The sequence below is a fragment of the Chelon labrosus genome (assembly GCF_963514085.1).
Source record: "Chelon labrosus genome assembly, contig: SCAFFOLD_139, whole genome shotgun sequence".
Taxonomy (NCBI): domain Eukaryota; kingdom Metazoa; phylum Chordata; class Actinopteri; order Mugiliformes; family Mugilidae; genus Chelon; species Chelon labrosus.
The window spans coordinates 37130-57089 of record NW_028181566.1 but is presented as its reverse complement, the minus strand read 5'-3'; the positions used below and the strand labels follow the sequence as shown (position 1 = coordinate 57089).

At 44.2% G+C, this 19960-nt stretch overlaps 1 protein-coding gene across 1 annotated transcript in view; it reads left to right on the top strand.

Moving 5' to 3' along the window:
• The window catches only part of dgkg (diacylglycerol kinase, gamma), a 69162-nt gene that overhangs the window by 14373 nt on the left and 34829 nt on the right, over positions 1-19960 (top strand). The window contains exons 14-17 of the mRNA XM_084575227.1: positions 129-203; positions 3710-3795; positions 3903-3992; positions 7715-7875. Of these exons, the coding sequence (XP_084431353.1) occupies positions 129-203; positions 3710-3795; positions 3903-3992; positions 7715-7875 (412 nt within the window). The remainder of the gene's footprint in view (positions 1-128; positions 204-3709; positions 3796-3902; positions 3993-7714; positions 7876-19960) is intronic.

Genomic DNA, 19960 nt, shown 5'->3' with positions numbered 1-19960 from the left:
GGATCCCAGATTGTTTTTTCTCCAGGTCCAGACGATGCTTCATTTGTATGATAATTAATGTTCTGTGTGTGTTAACTAAACTCTGATGGCTTCATTTATCCTCCTTCCTCTCTGTCTCTCTCGTCTAGGGTCCTGAGGAAGTTCAGGTACCTGTTGAACCCCCGGCAGGTTTACAGTTTGGACCAAGGAGGACCAATGATGGGGTAAGTGACTCTGAAGCAGGACGTCTAGTCATTGTACCTCTCTCTCTGATCTCTCTGTCTCCAGGAAACTTTTCTCTTCTTTTAAACGTTCAGTGTTTGTTGTTGTTGTTTGGGTGCAGCCTTTGACTGAGTGGACTCCATGGATTCTGTTTAGATGATCAACTACTACCACCTCACCACACATCCACACTAGTTACTGACTAACAGCTGATTCTGGAAACTTCTTCACTGTTATTGTTTTAAGCTACAAACTGAAATGATAATGCACACTTCTCACCGTCTTCCATCTTATGAGATGCAAAGAAACAAAGAGGCTGTTTATTATTCTTTAAGCTGAGTCAGGAGTTTGGTTTCCAGAACCAGAGGAGCTGTTTGAATGTAAAGTAGAAGTAGAGTCCTGAGAAATGATCCAGGTAAACGCTGCTGCTTCTACAGTTTTCCTTGAAGGTGACGTGTAACCCCTCCCACCTCTCTCTCTCTCTCTCTCTCTCTCTCTCTCTCTCTCTCTCTCTTGACTCTGGTCTCACCTCTGAGAACTGAGCTTGATATCTGGGATCTGATCATATGATCTGAGCTCAACAACGATCTGAACCAAAGACTAAGAGACTAAGACACATGGATCTCTGCCTGTTTGGTTTACATGAGTTAAATAGAGAAGAGAGGAAAAGAAACAGACGGTAGAAGAGACAGAGACGCAGATGATATAAGAGGTATACACACATGCAGGATGCAATGGAAGATAAGAAGTGGAAAGAGATAAGAACGCGTGAGCTAGAAGAGATAGAAAAATGAAGATAAATTAGAAGAGAGAGGTTAGACATAAAACAAAGAGATGAGATAGAAGAGATAATAGATGATACATAAAATAAAAGATTGAAAGAGATAAAAGATGCAGAAAAGAGAAAAGAAATAGACGATATAAGAGATAAGACAAATAGAAGATTGAGAGAAGGAATGAAGAGATAAGATAAAAGAGATAAAAAGGCAGGTAGCGATAGAAGAGAGAAGATAGTAGGAATAAGAAAAACAAGATAGAGACAAGGCAGAGGAGATAAGATAGACGAAGACAGAAGATATACAGGATAGGGGATAAGACATTACATAGAGATAAGAAGACAGCACATTGAAAAGATAAGAGAGGACATAGAAGAGAGTGATAAGACGTGAGATAAGAGATAATAAGATAGGAGATAAGAGAAAAACATAAAGATAGAGGTACAGACGAGATAGAAGAGATGAGGATTAAGACGTGATACAGAGATCAGGTGATAGAAGAGATAAAGTAGTAGAGATAAGAAAAAAGAGATGGAAGAAAAGTGATAAGATAACGAGAGGTAGAAGAGATAAATACGTTAAATGAATAAAAGTAGTTAAAACAAACTAGTGGATTAAAGATCAGACGTGTTTGAGTCGGACCTGCACTGATTAAGAGTTAATAAAGCAGCTCATTGTAGTGACGTACAGGAGACATGATCACATGGACTCATGAACACATGAACTCATGATCACATGAACTCAGGGGCTGAACCAAGTGTTGCCGTGCTGCCAGCTGTTACCATGGGCTCCCTAGCAACAGCATCAGCAGGCTCTGAGGTGAGAGGTAGATCAGTGGTTTGACTCAACATTACCTCAGTCTCTCCTGTTAACACTCAGGATCCATCCAGACCTGAACCAGGAGGACGTTCTGTTCTGCTGGATCCTTTAAACCAGGGGTCAGTCTAGCTCAGGGGCCACATAAAACCAATTAGATTTCAAGCTCTAATTGGGTCCAGAAATATAATAACTTAAACATAATAACTCCAGATGTTTCATTAAATGAATTATCCTTCTACAAAACATTTTCTAAACAACCTGAAATCAGTTTAGTTCCTCTGCTGTATCAGTTTAGTTCTAGGTCTCAGTGCTGTGTTATTTCTGCAGCTCTAATTGAAACAGTGATTCATTAAGAACAGCAGTTATTTTTATTGAGAAATTGCAGTTTATGTATTTTGCATCACGCTTTGCAAATTCATCCCTAGGGGCCAGATTTTGGCCCCTGGGCCCAATGTTTGACAGCTCTGCTGTAAACAGCTCCACGTTGTGAGTGGAGTGTCATTGCCTGGCCACCAGAGGGCGCTGTTTGTCTCACAGTCTTCTGCGGTCTCTGAGCAGCACTGATCACCAGCGGTCCAGGGACCGAGGAGAACCAGAGACAGGATCACTGAGTCTGACCCATGTGGTTCTGGTTCTGATAGAAAGGAGTCAGAACACTCCATGCTGACCTCTGACCTCTGATGAAAGCTCCTACAGTGGACATCTCGTTCATATTTTCACTTATTTTGGGTGACCAAGTTGTGGTATGTTTATTGGTTCCTCTCATGGTTCCATTCTGATCCTTTACGTTCTAGATTTTCTAAGACGAGGTCAGTCTCTAAATCCTTCACTGCCTTCTCTGTAGGACTCATCCGTTGCCACTGAAGAAAGAAAATGTAGAAAACAAGTAGAAATATAAATGACACGTCCATTACAGGAGTTTTAATCAGAGGTCAGAGGTCAGCATGGACACCCTGACTGGTCTGAGATGTGAACCAGCATCAACTTCTTCAGCAGAACCACACGGGTCAGACTCAGTGATCCCTGGTCCAGGACCCTGACTGACTCTGGTTCTCCTCCTTCCTTGGACCACGGCTGATTGGTACTGATCCACTGCAGACCCCCCCGCACCCCACTTCCCCACAAGAGCTGCAGTTCTCAGTTGACATCAGTTTGTCAAAGTCAAGTCCTTCTACTTGAAGACTTTTCCCACTTCTATCATCAACTCTGAGGATAAAACGCTGTGTGACGTATATATTTTTAACTTTTTTAACAAGCTTCACAAGCTTCCTCCAGAAACAGGTCAAACTCAGACAGGTTGTTAGGACCGTGATGGAGCAATAAAGGTAGATTTATGGTCGTAGGACGCCTGGTGACGATGAAACTACAGCTGTGACTGGTCTGAAATCATTTCACGTCTCTACTCATTAATATTCCTCCTCCTACACCATCTATTCAGACGATTCCAGTCAACTAACTCCAAACAGCTCCGACACATCCAGAGCTAGACCTGAGAGCAGCATGATTACAGTAGTACAGGCCTCTCAAGTAGACGACACAGGCGACGGCTCTGGGTTGATTCGTTGCACAGTTGTAGCTCAAGTCGTGTCTCGGTTCATGAGCTTTGCATCTTGTCCCGGTAATGCTGCACATCTCCTCTTTCACCATGTCGACGTGGTTTGGAGGCTGATTCAGGACCAGGTGGTGGATGTGAAGAGGGTCTGTGGTCTCATGACGGGGGCGAAGGGGGGGCGGGGGATGAAAGCTTCTGGCTGCACCTTTGTCCCGACACACATTAAAGGTCCCTTTGAAGGGCGCACACTCTGCCACTGTGCTCTCTAGGCACAGCTGGAGAGGCCACACATTGATTAAACTCCAGCCCCTCAGCTCGGCCCATTAAACAGAATCAGCTGTGAACTCTTCTCTCTCCTTAGGCTCAACTTTTTCCACGATGTCCCTGATTTCCGGGTGCTCGCTTGTGGAGGTGACGGCACCGTGGGCTGGATCCTCGACTGTATAGGTAATATATGTTACAGGATGTATCAGGGCACATAGCTTCTAGAATTCCTCTACAATGAAGGATTTATTCTCTAAATAAATATAATCTGGATCATGTTTCTTTCACAGATAAGGCCAGCTTCGCCCGACACCCTCCGGTAGCGATCCTCCCTCTGGGCACGGGGAACGACCTGGCTCGCTGCTTACGCTGGGGAGGAGGTAAAGAATAAAGAAGCTCACTCAAATATCTGTGGAGGGATTTATAAAACCAGCAAATACCAGGGGCCTCCTGTGCAAAGACTTACATGGATTTCCTACTAAAACGTGGCGCACGCTCAGATCCAGAAGCACATTTCCTTTGTACATCTCAATTAATGTGGAATTGATCGCACATATTGTACCCGACCCCTCCCTGTCCACGCCCACTTTTAAATATGCAAATTATATTTAAATTGACCCTGCACCTGAGATTCCCCTCTCTGCACGATCAGAAAATGAAAACATAAGAATGAGTAAGACGAGAAAAAGTAGAACTTCGCAGAAAGAGAATTGGAGACGCTACTCACTGGAGTGGAGGCAAAAATGTCCTCTTTGACAGCTGTCCTCCACAGTGTTGGTTAATGAAGCATCACATATGATCTGTACATTGATGAATGAAAATGTTTCATCATGTTGACCTGTTCAGATGCATTGTGGGAATTTGATATACCTGGCTGACATGAGGATAACTCTATCCGGCTGGCATGGCTCTGCTCAGGGTCGACCGGCACAGTCCCGATTGGTCGGACTAATTGTTTTCACATTTATGTCAGTTTCCCAGCATCACCTCTAAGTGTCGCCAAAGGATCAACATCTGTAGAAGCCAGCGTACGCTAGACATGACGTTGGCGTGAGGCACGTACACGTTCATGGTCATTTCACTCTTGATACATCTGAACTTTTTCCGTGAATACGAACGTACGGAACGTTTTTGTGCGCACGCACCTTTTGTACATGAGGCCCCTGGTCACTGGTGTTGAGGTTAAATAGGTCCAGGTGTGAACACATGAAGGCCAGAATCTTTTAAAAGGCTCTCAGTACTAATGAACAGACATCACTGATTCATGTGATCATTTCTACTAGTGGTTGAATGAAGGAGTTAAACTCCTCTTCCTCAGATCAGCCCTGTTGAGTAGGTGGTCTTTAATGTGACCCAGGACTCATTGTGTGTTCACACTACCAAAGGAAGGAGGTCACATGTGTCCCAGACCACCTCCACATGTGGACTGACACCAGATCAGTGTTCACACCTGGACTCTAGAGACCAGATCACTCAGGACAGATGTTAATGGAAAGATGTGAACGACACAAACAGTAGGTCAAATGTTTGTCTTTAGAGTAGATCTTATAATCACTGGGTTGATATCTTATAGATTAAACCATCATACAGCTTCTATCTGGAGACGTTACAGTTTCAGGAAAGGTTTCAGATCATAGCTGAGCAGAGGAAGACGTGTGCTCATGTTTCTCGGAAATGAAACCCGGGAGGAGGAGAGTGGGAGCTCTTATGTGTCAAACTAAAAACTGTTAATATGCAAAGCACTGGAGCTGTAAATCCTCTGCCAGCCGCTGATTTGTTGCATTACTCTGGGCCGCTAATTACAACGGCTGCTTATGACTGCTTGATTGTTGCTGCTCGGAGAGGCGGCGGAGCACTTACCCGCTCTTATGAAGGATATTTTGTCAATAAGCTGCCGTGTCCAGAGGGGCTTTGGGACTTTCATCGAACAGATTATCTTTCCCAGAAATAAACAGTGAAGCTGTGACCGTTTAGCTCGATGAGTATTTAGACGTGAGCGAGGCTGATCTCTGTGTGAAGGTGGTCCATGATACGGCTTCATGTGATGGCATTATCTCAAAAACTATTGGCTCAAACATTCATGGTCACCAGAGGATGAATCAGAGTGACTCCATGTTTCCTGAAGCGTGGTTTTGAAGCTCAGTGTGGCGTCTCCAGCCGTCTCCAGCGTCTGACTCCACCTGACTCACAGTTAATTCAACAACACTCAAAGAGCTTTCACTGGATTATGCAGCATTTGATCTACTTACAGGGTTGGGATCTAAATGATTAAATTCCAGTGGTGCAGTATTATATTATAACAGTGGCTGCCTTTAACAGGCATCTTCTGCTGTTTCAGAACCAACAACAGTGCTGTTTTGTGTGTGTGTGCATCATAACTTGGGAACACAGAGTTTAAGTTATTATTTACTGAAACCTGAACAAAACTCAGATTATAATTTATGTGCATGTTCACTCATATTTCACATATTCCCAGTGTGATGGTACCTTTTAGTTTCTAGCAAAAAACTTTCCCCCTCCCCCGCCGTGGTGAATCCCAGGCCTCCGTCATTCCCTGGCCTTGAAGCTTTCTTAGAAGTGGCAGCCTAATCAGAGTCATTGTGCTCTACATTTGAAACCGTATAATCCACCGTTTCCCTGAATAAATGTGGAGATTTAAATATGAATTGGGTGAAATAATACAAGTACAGCTGGGAGCCACTCATTAAAAGAAACTCTGCCAGCTTCCTGAAGCTCACCGGTTCCATTTATCAGATTCTGTCGTTTAAAATTCAAAACCTGATTGCTGAGAAACCTTTCTAACTCATACAGGTCTCTAGTATGAAATAATTCAGTATTATAACCTGGAATATCTACAGATTAAGAGTAGAGGATGAATGACGTCCTGTAGCGTTCACTGTAGGAGTAGAGCTGGATCAGTCTGTTGAAGAATGAGCTCCACAGTCTCTTTTTGGTCTGGTGGAGTGGATGAGATGGATTGTCCATGATGGAGAGCAGTTTGTCCAGTGTCCTCCTGTCTCTCACTGAGACAAACGTCTCCAACTCACTGCCAATGACATGACCAACCTTTAGGTGCTGCTCATCACTGTTGTCCCTCCAGTCCAGTCTGCTGTTCATGTGGACGCCCAGGTACTCATAGTCATCCACTACTTCCACCTCCAGGTCCTGGATGGTGATGTGCTCCACTGGTGTCCTCTTCCTCCTGAAGTCAATGACCAGCTCCTTGGTCTTGTCCACATTCAGGAGTAGGTGGTTCGCCTTGATCTGAAAGTAGAAGAGGAACTGTAAAAATATGTGCATTAACAAACAGTGTGTTGATGTTACACTAATGTGTGAGACAGTTGGTTTATTTTATTTGCTTTGTTTGTATAGGTGCACACATTGAAAACATGAGGTCATTGGCAAGTTTTTATTCATTTTATTTTTCTTTATTTCTTAGTTTTGAGTCACCTGGTTGTCCTGGGCCGTCCTGGTGAGCAGCAGGTAGAAGCTGAGGGTGGAGGGTGACCTCCTCCTATAAGGCATAGATCAGTTTGTAATTTGGTTGTTTTAGTTTTGCACCAACCTAACTACTAGGTCCCTAGCAGGGAGGATAAAACTCTGTACTTCATTCAATTTCGAGTGGAACTGCAAAATACTCTTCTAAAAAGATTAAAATAAAAAATACTAAAATATTGCACAAGAATTAAAACTATTCAGGTGGGTTTTGTGGTTACTGGAGGTCAAACAGGGGGATGGTCGTGTGAGAAGAGTCCATCACGATGTTCTTTGACCTTGGGCGACATCTCTGTGAAGGTTGCTAGCAACATTAGGTGACAAGAGATGAAGCAAACGCTTACAATTGTCTGATAAGCCAGGTCAACTTTCATGTTGTTAAAGTGTCGGCTGTCAACTTGTTGCTTCATATCACTGTCTCTGTCACCACTAGCCTGATGATCTGAAGGTTTTCTGGGTAATTTAGGAACCTGGTTTAGGGCGGAAGTCCAACACCGACACCGAGGCCAAACATCTGGCTCTTGTCGTCTCAGAATCCTGTGACCTGACTTACACCCCTGTTCGTGCTGTTGCTCAATGCTTCGTCCTCTCTGGTTGCTTTCGACAGGTTACGAGGGCGGCAACTTGCTCAAGTTCCTCCGGGACATCGAGCACAGCACAGAGGTGGTTCTGGACCGCTGGAACATAGACATCGTCCCAGATGACAAGGAGGAGAAGGGCGACCCTGTTCCCTACAGCATTGTCAACAACTACTTCTCCATCGGCGTGGTAAGGAAGCGGATTAGTTTTAAAGCTGGTTGGATGTTTATCTTCACAAACCAAAACCTCTGAGTGGTTTGATGCCGACGAGATACAGTTTTAAACTCGAGTTAATATTTCTGTCTGGTAAAAACCCGTCCCGACTGAGAGCAGCCGTTGTTACAAGAACAACATTAAAAAAAAAGATGATCTGATCCTTCTGGACATAAGCAATTAGTAGATTCATCAGTGAATTCCTGCCTCCTCTTGGGGCAGGTTTGGTCTTTTAATAGGAGGAGAGAAACATGCTGCCAGGTACCAGTTGCTTAGCAACCTCTTTATCTGGTCCTGATGGAGACACTCGTGTAAGGGCCTCAGGGACGTTTGTACAGAGGTGGCAAACATGAAGTCATCACGGTGCTGGTTCAGAATCAGTGTCATCGCATAATGTGGAGGTCAGGGAAGTGTTGCCATAACGACGGCTTCAGGTTCAAAGTTCAAAGTTCACAGAGATTTAAAGGAACCAGGTCACTAAGGTCACGGTGACTGGAGCTTCACGTTCATGCGTCTTCTGTTTCATCACCTTGTTCCCAAACTTAAATACTGTCTAGTGTAAAAGAATAATAACCATTTAGATTTAATCATGAAGCGTGTCTCATCTGAAACAGAGAATAAAAATACCTCAGCATCAACTGGATAGTCCTCCAACCAATCAGAGACATGAAACTTATTTAACTCCACGGTGCTCAGATGTACATGTGCATCCATTTAGTTGTGCAGGAGACAAAAAAAAATAAAATAAAAAAAGTAAACTTTTCTGTGACATGACTAAAAGTCAGAAGGTTGCTCATTAAATCACTTGTTTCTACTCAACAATCAAAAGTCTTCCCAGTGACTTGTAGAGATGATCAACAGTCCACATGTTCCCTGAAGTTCTGAACCTCAGCGTTGCCAGCAACATTGCCTCCATTGTAAACATAGAGGACAAGTGGACGACGTCACTTTTACGGGCGGCAACGTCTTGTGAGTTTAGATCCAGAGTCTGATCATTTCTGTCTGAGAGAGGAGCCATGTTATTGATGCCCCGCCCACACTTCCCGTAGACTCACTGGTGATTGGTTAATACTGCACTCTGCTCTACCTCCACCAGTTACTAAGAAATGTTGAATTTTTATTAAAGGCAGCTCCATTATAGATTCAGTCTTTGTAAATGCTAACCACCGATTGCCGACTTTTATTTTCCCAACTAAGCTAACGTTTAGCTGCTAGCTAGTTGACATTAAATGATTTGAAATCTCACTAAAGTTTAACTTAAATAAACTGGTCTGTTAGCACAGTTTACAACACTACTACTCATTAGTAGCTTTCAGACATGCAAACAGTTATTTGGACATTACTACAGGCCCATTTCACTTCACGGTTGTCAATGGCAACTGTCAATCATCATGATATTTCATCCTGCTTTTATAGCATCACGTCAATAAAGTGAAACTTATTTGACTTCAGTGTTTTTGTTGACTTATATGACCTATGCTGCAGCCTCCAGCCACCAGGGGGAGCTCCACATACTTTGGTTTTACTTTAGAGGAGCCGTCATGGCGTCCACTTTTTCTACAGTCTATGGTTGGGATGAAAACAGGTTGAGTTCTAGAAAAACAATCACCGTGAATGGAGGAAGTAGCCTCCAGAGCAGCAGGATGTAAACATGTTGATTTAACATGGAGGTCTATGGGGACTGACTCGCTGGTGGAGCCTCTAGTGGACGATAGAGGAACTGCAGCCGATGACGCTTCAACGTTGGTTTCATTTTTCAGAGGCTGCTTTATTTTTAGCAATTGCACTTCTATTCACCCGAGGAGCTGGACATACTCCATATCTTTTGAGCATGTCCATGAAGAGAGCGTGAAGCATCTTCCTGACAAGTATTTCCTGATATAGCTCATTCCTCTGGTGCTGTGGAGCTCCATTGTTGTCCAAAAATGAAAACGCCTCTCCATGGCATTATGGCTTATTTTGAGTCAACCTTCTCACAGCAGTAATCTGCCACTGAAAATAGTCCACAACAATTTGTCCTTTTAAAAAAGAAATGTTTGTGACCCATTTTCCTGGATGCTGGCGAGGAGCTGAGAGGTGATAGAGCTGATCTCAGCTTTGTGCTTGAACGTAAAGGTTATCAGCGTGAGGCCGCTGAGCGGAGCGACAGATCGCCGAGCCTCCAGGAGCCGTGGCGACAGATGGCTGAGTATCTGGGAGCACACGACACCTGAGCGAACCGAACCTCTGACTCACGCCAAGTGATGTAGCCGTTAGTAAAGACCTCAAATCTGGTTCACCAACCATACAAGGCTCGCGCTTCCTGCCGTCCCGCCGCACAGCTCGCTGCTCGGGCTCCGGTTGCCATGGACACGGGAGGCTGGCAAGGCCGAATCTGAAAGCTTCCACAGTCATCTGTCCTTTATCTCACTGACTTAATTGTGGATGACATAGTGTGGAGCATGTGGTGAGCTCAGCCAAGACACTCAGAGCTGTAAATCAGTGCATTACAAGAGTTCAATCTGTGCACTCATAATTTCAGATGATTTTACTGGATAATTAGACGTGCAAATGTTTTAGTATAAGAGTAAAAGTGTTAAACATAAAGTTGTATGCGTCACGAGGAGGCGAGGTCGCTGTACTACTCGCAGCAGCATCTGGCTGCTTAAAGCTCCCTGAGTGGGCTGACAGCATTACATTAGGCAGAAAGCACAGCAGTAAGAACATGTGTGAAGCCTCCAGCTCCTGATTCAGCTTCACATGGCTCCTCATCATTCTGTCACATTTAAGAGCTTCGGTTACAACTTACAGTTACACTTCCTCCTTGCAACTAAATGTTTCTGGTAACAGCTGATCAGTGGTCTACAGCAGCTTGGAGGAATTTTAGCCCATTCCTCAGAACAGAACCACTTCAGTTCTGAGATGTTGGTGGGTTTCCTCACATCAACTGCTTGCTTCAGGTCCTTCCACAACATTTCTATTGGATTAAGGTCAGGACTTTGACTTGGCCGTTCCTAAACATTCATCTTGTTCTTCTTTAACCGTTCTTTTGTAGAACCACTTGTGTTCTTGGTTCTCGTTGTCTTGCTGCATGACACAGTTCCTCCTCAGATGAACTAAAGCACGTCTAAACAAAGTCAAGGTCACAATATGTGGGCTCGTCCGGGATTTGAACCCGGGACCTCTCGCACCCTAAGCGAGAATCATACCCCTAGACCAACGAGCCACATCTGAGACGTTTTTAGATGCTGTCCCAGATTCTGGTCTTTCTATTCTGGAGGTTTGTCACTGGGTTGCAGCCTTGCTCTTGTGACGCCTAAGTTGCCACTTGTGTTCTTGGTTCTCGTTGTCTTACTGCATGACCCAGTTTCTCTTCACATTCAGCTCATGGACAGACGTCCTGACATTTTCTTTTAGAGTTCACTGGTAGAATTCACAATTCATTGGTCCATCAATGAGGACGAGCCGTCCTGGTCCAGATGCAGCAGAACAGGCCCAAACCAGGACATTAGCACCCCCATGTTTGATGGAGGGATGAGGTTCTGATGCTGGAATGATGCAGTGTTGGTTCATCTCATTTAAACCAAACTATTCTACTTTGGTCTCATCTGTCCACTAAACATTGTCCCAATAGTCTTCTGTCTTGTCCACATGATGTTTAGAAATGTTCTTCTTGGAGAGCAGTGTCTTTGTCCATCACACCATGGTTGTTGAGTGGATTCATCAACATTAACATCAGCCAATGAGAGAGAGGCCTTTAGCTGCTTAGAAGTTCCCCTGGGTTCCTCTGGGACCTCTCAGACTATTATGGAGTGATCTTTGTTGGTGGACCACTCCTGTGGAGGGGAACAGTCGTCTTCAGTCTGTCTGACTGTGGATTATTTGTGGGTTCCAAACTCTTTAGAGATGGTTCTGGGACCTTTTCCAGCCTGATGAGCAACAACAACCTCAGAAAGAGTCTGAACCTTTAACCGGTACTGTATGTCGTCCTCCTGTTTTAAATCTGTGTCAGCTTTCAAACACGCTTTCTGCTGAATTATTAAAGTCAGTCAGTTTAGCTGCCTGTGTGCGCATGCAGGTCGGTATCGGCTCCTGAAGCCTCCGCTTGACCTGCAGCCTGGAAAGAATCTGGTGAGAGGAATTTGAGAGAAGGAAATCACACCATGTCAGCAGCCATTAAAGACACCACCTCATGTTTCCAGCAGAGGAAGCTGATCCCTCTGCGGCGTGCATCTCTGTGCAGGTGTTTAAATGTGTATGTATGAGCATGAGTGTGTGTGTGTGTGTGTGTGTGTGTGTGTGTGTGCGATGCAACTTGATTCCCAGTGTTTAATGGCTGCTTCCTAATGTGCCCTGCTGCCTCTGGCTTTAGCTGCTGCTGCTGGAGGAGGGGGGGCGGTGGACTATCCTGTATCTCATCTGATGGTCATATAAGTCTCTGGCTGAACTGAGTTACGCCGGGACATGTGCAGGGATTTGCTGTCCATGCAGCTCTCTTTAATCCTGGAGCAGATCATGTTACAGAACAAATAAACACTTTAAATGTTTGAAGGAGCGATATGAGTCTAGATGGAGTCAGCTCACCTCTAGACTGTGGTGGTTTTGACTAAAGTTGACAAAACCTGCTGTTGTTGGTGTTTTATGTTGCTCTTCACTCCGTTAGTCGATCGGTTGTGGAGAAGTTTGTCCAAGATCAGTTCTAATCAGAACATGAGTCTGGTTATTTCATTATGAGGTGTGTTTTTACTACGATATACTCCTCTGAATTATGTGACGTATACTTCTGGACAAATGCCTTCATCGCTGTTAACAATTCGTCCTTTAAACTTAGTTCCTGTTAGCATCCTGGACCCTAAACATGTCACTCTTCTCTGACGTGATTCAGATTCTCTCCTAAAGCAGCGTTTTTTATTTTGCCGTTTGTCTTCTGAGGGTCAAACTAAACTCTTATCAGATCCAGAGATTCAACTTTCCTCAACAAATTATGTAAAGGCTGGGAGGTCTCTCAACAACCTCTAAACAGAACCAGAGCTACGTTCTCTTTCAGAGTCTGTGTTGTTTCAGTCATTTATTCTGGTGTGTCTGAACTGTTCTCTAATCATCTGTTATCTAATCATTTATTAGTCTGAGCTAATAAATAAATGTTGCTTTAGCTGAAATCTCTGCAACAGCTGCAATTAGTTGTAAACTAATCCAACTCCTCCACGTTACTGTTGCTCTTCATGTCAATCAACACATTAAGCCCCGTCCCCAAACGATCTAATTGGTCCAGCAAATCTCTGCAAGAGCAGAATCAGTTCCTCAACATAGATAGATAGATAGATAGATAGATAGATAGATAGATAGATAGATGGATGGATGGATGGATGGATGGATGGATGGATGGATGGATGGATGGATCTTGAATGTTTCCAATATGCAACTAAATATAAAGTTTAACTAAGTGAAACAGAACAAGATAAGACATGTACCAAGATATGTACATGATATAATAATGTCTTATTTATCGTTTTATTAATAATCCTGCAGAACATCCACATTAAATAAATCTGACATGACTTTAATAAAGACATCAAATCACTCTCCCTTTGGTCTGTGCATGAGAGAAGCAGGAGGTTTAACAGGCTACTAAATGTCCCAATATATTATAAATACATTACAGCAGATATTATTTGATCACGTCCTAATAAATTAATCACCGTCTGAATTAAGACGCGTCGACGTCTTGATAAAATCAGCGGCTCAGTGAAGTTGACGTTTGAAAAGGGTCGGTGTTTTGGTCGGGACGGTCCAGAGAGTGAACACATGAAAGAGTGTGAGAGTGGTCCTGGCACAGACTGAAGGTCAGGGGAAGTATCAGTGACAGGAAGTCAGCGGCTGCCAGGTTCAGGCCAGGTTACCACGGTAATGAATGACCGTGCTGAGTGACACCTGGCCGGTCTTAAAGACGGTCCAACACATTCACACGGGGACGGACGGCTTGGCTTCACGTTTTACTTTTATATAACGTCTGCGTTTGACTCACATGAACCAGGTTGTGCTTTAAAATCTGTTTCTACCTCCACTCCAGACCAGAGAGGACAGAGAGGAAACCACGGCGTGGAAATAGTTCAGTGTCCCATCGATCAGAGGGAGAATGAATCTTTGTTTGTTGGGTCGTGTCCTCCCCGTGTCTGACGGCTCAACGCTGAGTTTATTGGGACATTATTATGGAGGACCAGCTGTCAGCGGGAGGAAGGACATAAATGTACACAAGAAAAACACAAAACATTACTCCACAGCACAACTAGTGGCCAGAAGCTTCTCAAGCTGCTTTTAAACTCTAAAACAGATCAGATTAGTTTTAAATCAAATAGTTTGAGTCTCATGACCTCAACTTTTTATCAATGGCTGCATCTCCATGGACTGACTCTAATAATCAGGAGTAGAGGTGGTGGTGGTAACCATGGTAACGTTTACTAATCATCATCAGGTGAGGAGTTTCCAGTAGGGACAGAAACATGGAGGTAGAAAAACAAGATGAACCAAGATGGAATCAATGTGGACAGAGACGATGGAGACATGGAGACATCTTGGTCGTCTTCTAAGACTCTAGACATTCAGGAGGTGGAGGAGGACATGGAGGAGGAGGACATGGAGGAGGATCTACTTCTTGTTCTCCTCCTTTCCTCCTCCATCTTCTACGGAATCAATTAACGACTGGAAAGAAGGTTGAAGGAAAACTTCTCCTTCTCTTCTTTTATGTCTTGTTCTTCTTCTTCTTCTTCTGTCCACGTCCAAGAATCCACATGGGCAGCAACGTTGAAACTGTCCTGATCTTCTTCTTCTACAGAATCAATTCAGGACTGGACACCAACATGGAGGACACAATAGTTCTACTTTTGGTCCTCCGTCTCCTATTCTCTTCTCCTTCTCTTTGTTCTTTTTCCTTCTCTCCTACTCCTTCTTCTTCTACTGAATCAGTTCAGTGATGGAGAGAAAGATGGAGGACAACTTCTTTTTCCTCCAACTACATTTTCTTTTTCTTCTTCTTCTTCTTCTTCTGTTCTATTTCCAGTAGATTTGATGATCCACAGCAGCAGCAGCAGCAGAAACAATTTGTTAATAAAGTCCTGGAGACATCATGGTCTTCTTCTTCTACTCAATAAATTAAGGGTTGGAGATGCAGAAGGAGGGAAACTTCTTCTCCTTCTCCCCCTTCTTCTTCCGTCCGTATCCAAGAATTCATGTGGACGGCAACATTGAAAACATGGAACCTCCTCCTCCTCCTCCTCATTCCTCTTCTTCTTCTGAAATATTTACAGCAGATCTGAACGTCTTCATTGATAAAGTTCAATAGTGATTGATCAGATCATATATTATATTTAATCTCCATGGAAACGGTTCATCTCTGATCTGATAAAAGATAACTCTTAAACATTTTGAAATATTTCTTCACAGGAGACATGGTTCTTACATGTTCATCTGTCTCTGTGACATGCTAAGATATGCTAACACATGCTAAGCTAAGTGTCCCAGTAGAACGGTATCATAGGACAGTGATTGGAGGCCCTCTATGACATTTCTGTGTGACATTAAACTAACCAAGGCCCTTACCAGAGGCCAGTGAAAGACAATGGGGGTGAACTGATGATCCATCCGTCCGCCGGGAGCTCTGGGGCCCACTGAGGTGACATTTTACAGCCAGTGTTTTTGTTGTTTTTTGTCATTTGTCTCTTTTTTTTTTCCTCCCCCTTCCTGCTTTTCACATCACACCTCCTCTTGCCCCCCCTCCACGAGCTAAACTTCAAACGGCAAGATCAAAACAACCTTCATCACACGGGCGACTATAGGCGACGGCAAAATGTCACATATTGTTACCGGCAGATTTTTATTTATTTATTTATTTATTTTATGTCGGGGGAACAGAACGGGTGGACGTGGGTCTGGTTAGTGATGGCCGGCAGCAGTGGGCAGAAAAGAAAAGAAAAACACCAAAACAGGTCGTCATGTTTGTCAAAAGCTCTGCAGCCACTTTGTGTCATTGGTCTGGATTTGATCCACACGATGAGCCCGACTCTGCACAGCATGTTCCATCATCACCCAAAACACTCAGAGGAGACTGTAAACAAGGATCTGAAGCTGAGCTCAGATGAGTAACCTTCACAACACTGTTAATGGTGGCGGCCATTTTAGATTTAGTCTGAGTCTATTACATTTAAATCATTTATATTATTACATTTAGTCAAACTGACACAAACAACGTTTGTTTTATACGTCGACCAGTTTGAAGCTTATATACAGCAATCAGGCCATAACATTATGACCACCTTCCCTTGTGGTGACTCATCAGAGAATGGACATGGGCCTTCTGAGGGTGTCCTGTGGTGTCTGGAAACACAATGTTGTTAGTGGGGGGGGCCTTTGAGGGGGAGGGGCCTCTGTGGATCATCCCACAGATACTTGATCAGTTTGGGATCTAGTGAATTTGGAGGCCAGGTCAACACCTTGTGATGTTCTTCATGTTTTCAGTTGTTCCTAAACCGTTTTTTGTGATTGCATCCTGCTGGGGATGGCTGCTGCCATCAAGGAGTGTCATTGCTATGGGGTGGGGGTGCCTGGTCTGGTCTAGGTGGGTGCTACATGTCTTAGGCCCTGTCCACACGTACGAAAACGGTCTTTTCCCTCTCCGTTTTCGATCATCGTTTCAAGAAATATCCGCGTCCACACAGGTCCGTTTCAGCACGACCGAAAACGCTACTTCATATTCCAGGCCTATAAGTGGCGCTGTTTCAGTTTCAGAAATTCACCAAAAATGGAGAGGAAGATGCGGAGCATGCGCACAAAGCTTGAGCGCTGTTTACAAATCGCCTTTTTTGCTCAGCGTGGTGGCACAGGAGCATGATATTTTGCCCTAGTAACCCTAATAGGCTCAATATCTTCTCCAGCATGAAAACTAGCATGTAGTCCGCCATTGTTGTTGATGTTGTTACGAGACGTCTCGCGGGAGGTGGAAGGCTGCTCGGGAGGGTGGCGATGACGTCATCGTTTTCCCGTTTTCCCCGTCCACAAGAAAACGCAAGAGCTGCGTTTTCGAATTTCTCCACCCTGGGACCCGTTTTCAGAAAAGTGCATTTTAGGGCTATGCGTTTACAGGATACGTGTGGACGAAAGGCCAAAACGATTAAAAAAACCTCCGTTTTGGCGTATTTGCGTTTACGTGTGGACAGGGCCTTAAGTAACATCCACACCAATGAATGCCAGGTCCAGAAGTTTCCCAGCAGAACACTGAACTGTCACAAGATGGTCAATGAATTCAATTATCTGGATGAATGAGTGAATACTTTTGGCACTAGGATGAGACTTCTTTAACTTCATAGTTATCTTAGTGACTGTGATGGAGGCTGCAGAGATATCAGAGTGATACTCCTTCAAATGTCATATTCATCTGTAGCCACAGGGCTTGTAGCAGCTTGCTAACGCTAACTGAGATCAGATTTATCCAATCACATGACAGGGACACACATTTTGAACAAAGAAATCATGATTTTTAAATGCCCGATATTTAAATAACATCTCATAGTATCAAATAATACTCTAGCCATGGCTCATTAACATTTCTTCATAGATTTATCATCAGGTCTGAGTTCATCAGAAATGTCCATCATCATCTTCTTTAATGAAACAACCACTGGTTCTGGTTGGAGCTCTGATGGTAAACAGGTTTCGTTGCAGAGAATCTCCTCTCTCCAGGTTCCAGTGTCAGATTCTCGTCCAGTTGAAGCAGCAGATGCAGCTTCTATTTTCAGACCTGATATCTGCTGATGCTGTGAGACGGCGGCCCGTCGCCACACCGCCTCGTCCTGGAGGCCCGGCAGCTGAAGTTGGCGGTCGTGAGGGTGACAGGCGGCGTAATTGCTCCTGTCCACCTGTCTCTCGTCTCAAGCCGTCCTTGTTGCAGAGCATTGAGACACCTGCACCCACCGGCGGGCGGAGAGCCAGCCCCCCGTCACCACGGATGCTTCGGCCTGTCAGGAGCTTCAGGACGGTTTAAATATGTGCGTCTGTTTCTAAGAGGCTGTGAAAGGTCAACAGATTGATTCCAGGAAGTGGAAATGCTCTCAAAGCACAGATTGATCCACATGGGAGTAGTAAAACATCACATTATATTATTAGACCTGCTTTATTTCTCTGAATAAAACACTGTTTGAGTTTGAATTAAACATCAACAGTTTTATTTCAGTCTTGAAACGATTTTACGTGTTTTTAAATCCAATCATCCTTCAGTTGGAGCTTCTGTCATGTTCTGGGTCTCCCTCACATGTCGAATAATCTGGTTGTCTTTAGGGTTAGCCGTGCAAAACCAGACCCATGAGATGTTAGTGCTCTTAATATAAATGTGTCTCCACATGCGTCCCCAGCCAGCACTTGAGATCTGATCTCAGTTTGTGTGTCTGTAAATCAGCAGCGCCATCATGTGGTCAGTAGAATATTGTAGCAGCTGCTGTCTCTAATGGATCTCTACCTACCGCTGGATCAGAACCATCAACAGCTGCTTGTTGACTTGGAGACATGATCCAGATGTTGGAACAAGATGGAAAGACTCTCTTACTACAAGGACAGAATAGATGCCGAAGTTTCCTTAAGCAAGACAGTGGACCCTGAGTTTATGTGAATACAATCTATGTAGTGACGACGAAAGAGAGAAGCGGGTTTTGAGATTTGAGAGATTTGTGACATTTAGACATTACTCATTGTGACTCCTGAAGAATGACACCAAACGAGGAGAGGTAAACTGTTCTTAAGATGAAATGTAAAGGTAAAAACAAAAGTAGCCACAGCCAATTATACTGTACTGACCTCAGAGGGTTAAACATCTCACTTCTCCAATCAGAGACATTTAGTTGTAGTAAATGCCGTAACCTACATACGTAGCCTACGCCGGTGTGATCCATTTATACTTGTACTTGCGAGTACTGTCTCTCTCTGTAACATCTCCACCCAAACACTAGTCGGCGCTGTGTCTTTTTTACCAGTTACATTTCTATTACTCTTCCATCTATCACCACACTAATCCCCGCCTCCAAATGATCCGATTGGCCCTGCAGATATTTGGAGGAGCAGAATCAGTTTCAGTTTCCATCAAGAAGTAGGTTTATCTTCTGGATTGAGTTGGATGTATAGAATGAATTAGTGTAGACTTGTGTTTAAGCTGAACCAGACGATGCTTTTAAACATTAGTAAAAGGATGACAACATCATTACCGACTCTGCTTTGACACTTTCCACCCGCCGTGATCCGGTGCTGTGTGCCATCATCTCCATGCTGGAGTTAAATCTACATTAGTCGTACTACTTCCTCTGACACATAGTCGATCTCGAACTTATCCCGTTTATCAGTCAGAGGCAGATCACGTCCTGAGGCCTGAGTGGAGCAGAGACGGCTCTGGTCAGCATCAGCTCCAGGACGGCCTGAGGCTGCTCTGGAGATAATTGATCACATCCACTCAGAGCTCAAGTGTGTGTCTGTTGTGTGTCTGCAGCTTGTAAAGCGTTTAGCTGCATGTGTGAGGCGCATCAGATCGTTGGTCGTGTCGTCCTGACAGCTGCTGCCGTTCATGTTGGTGTATCTGTGAGGTCATACTGAGGCTGCTCCTGTCACTGATCAGGGTTAACGTCACCTTTGACCCAGGGGTCAGGGGTTAAACACACGGGGGCTGTGCCACTCTGAGTCCTGCTCAGACCGGCCCGTGACCTTATAGTCAGAAGGTGTTTTCACATTTGACGGTGAGTGGCAGGAATGTTGCAGGGATCAACAGCGAGCAACACTATTGTCCCAACAGCAGCAGCGGCAAATTCAAGGAAAACTAAATTTTGGAGGTTAATTGTGACGGCTGGTTAGCGTTAGCTTAGCATACTGACTGGAAATGTGGGGACGTTTCTTGAAAAACGTTTCTGAAGCTCAGCTTGGCATCTCCATCTTTGCGTGACTCCATCTAAAGACAGCTAGCAACCTGTGAGGACGCCTACTTGTCATTTAAAGTAGCCCCGCCCACTTTATTCTGCAGAAATGTAATGTATTTACAGATGAGTTCAATAAAAAA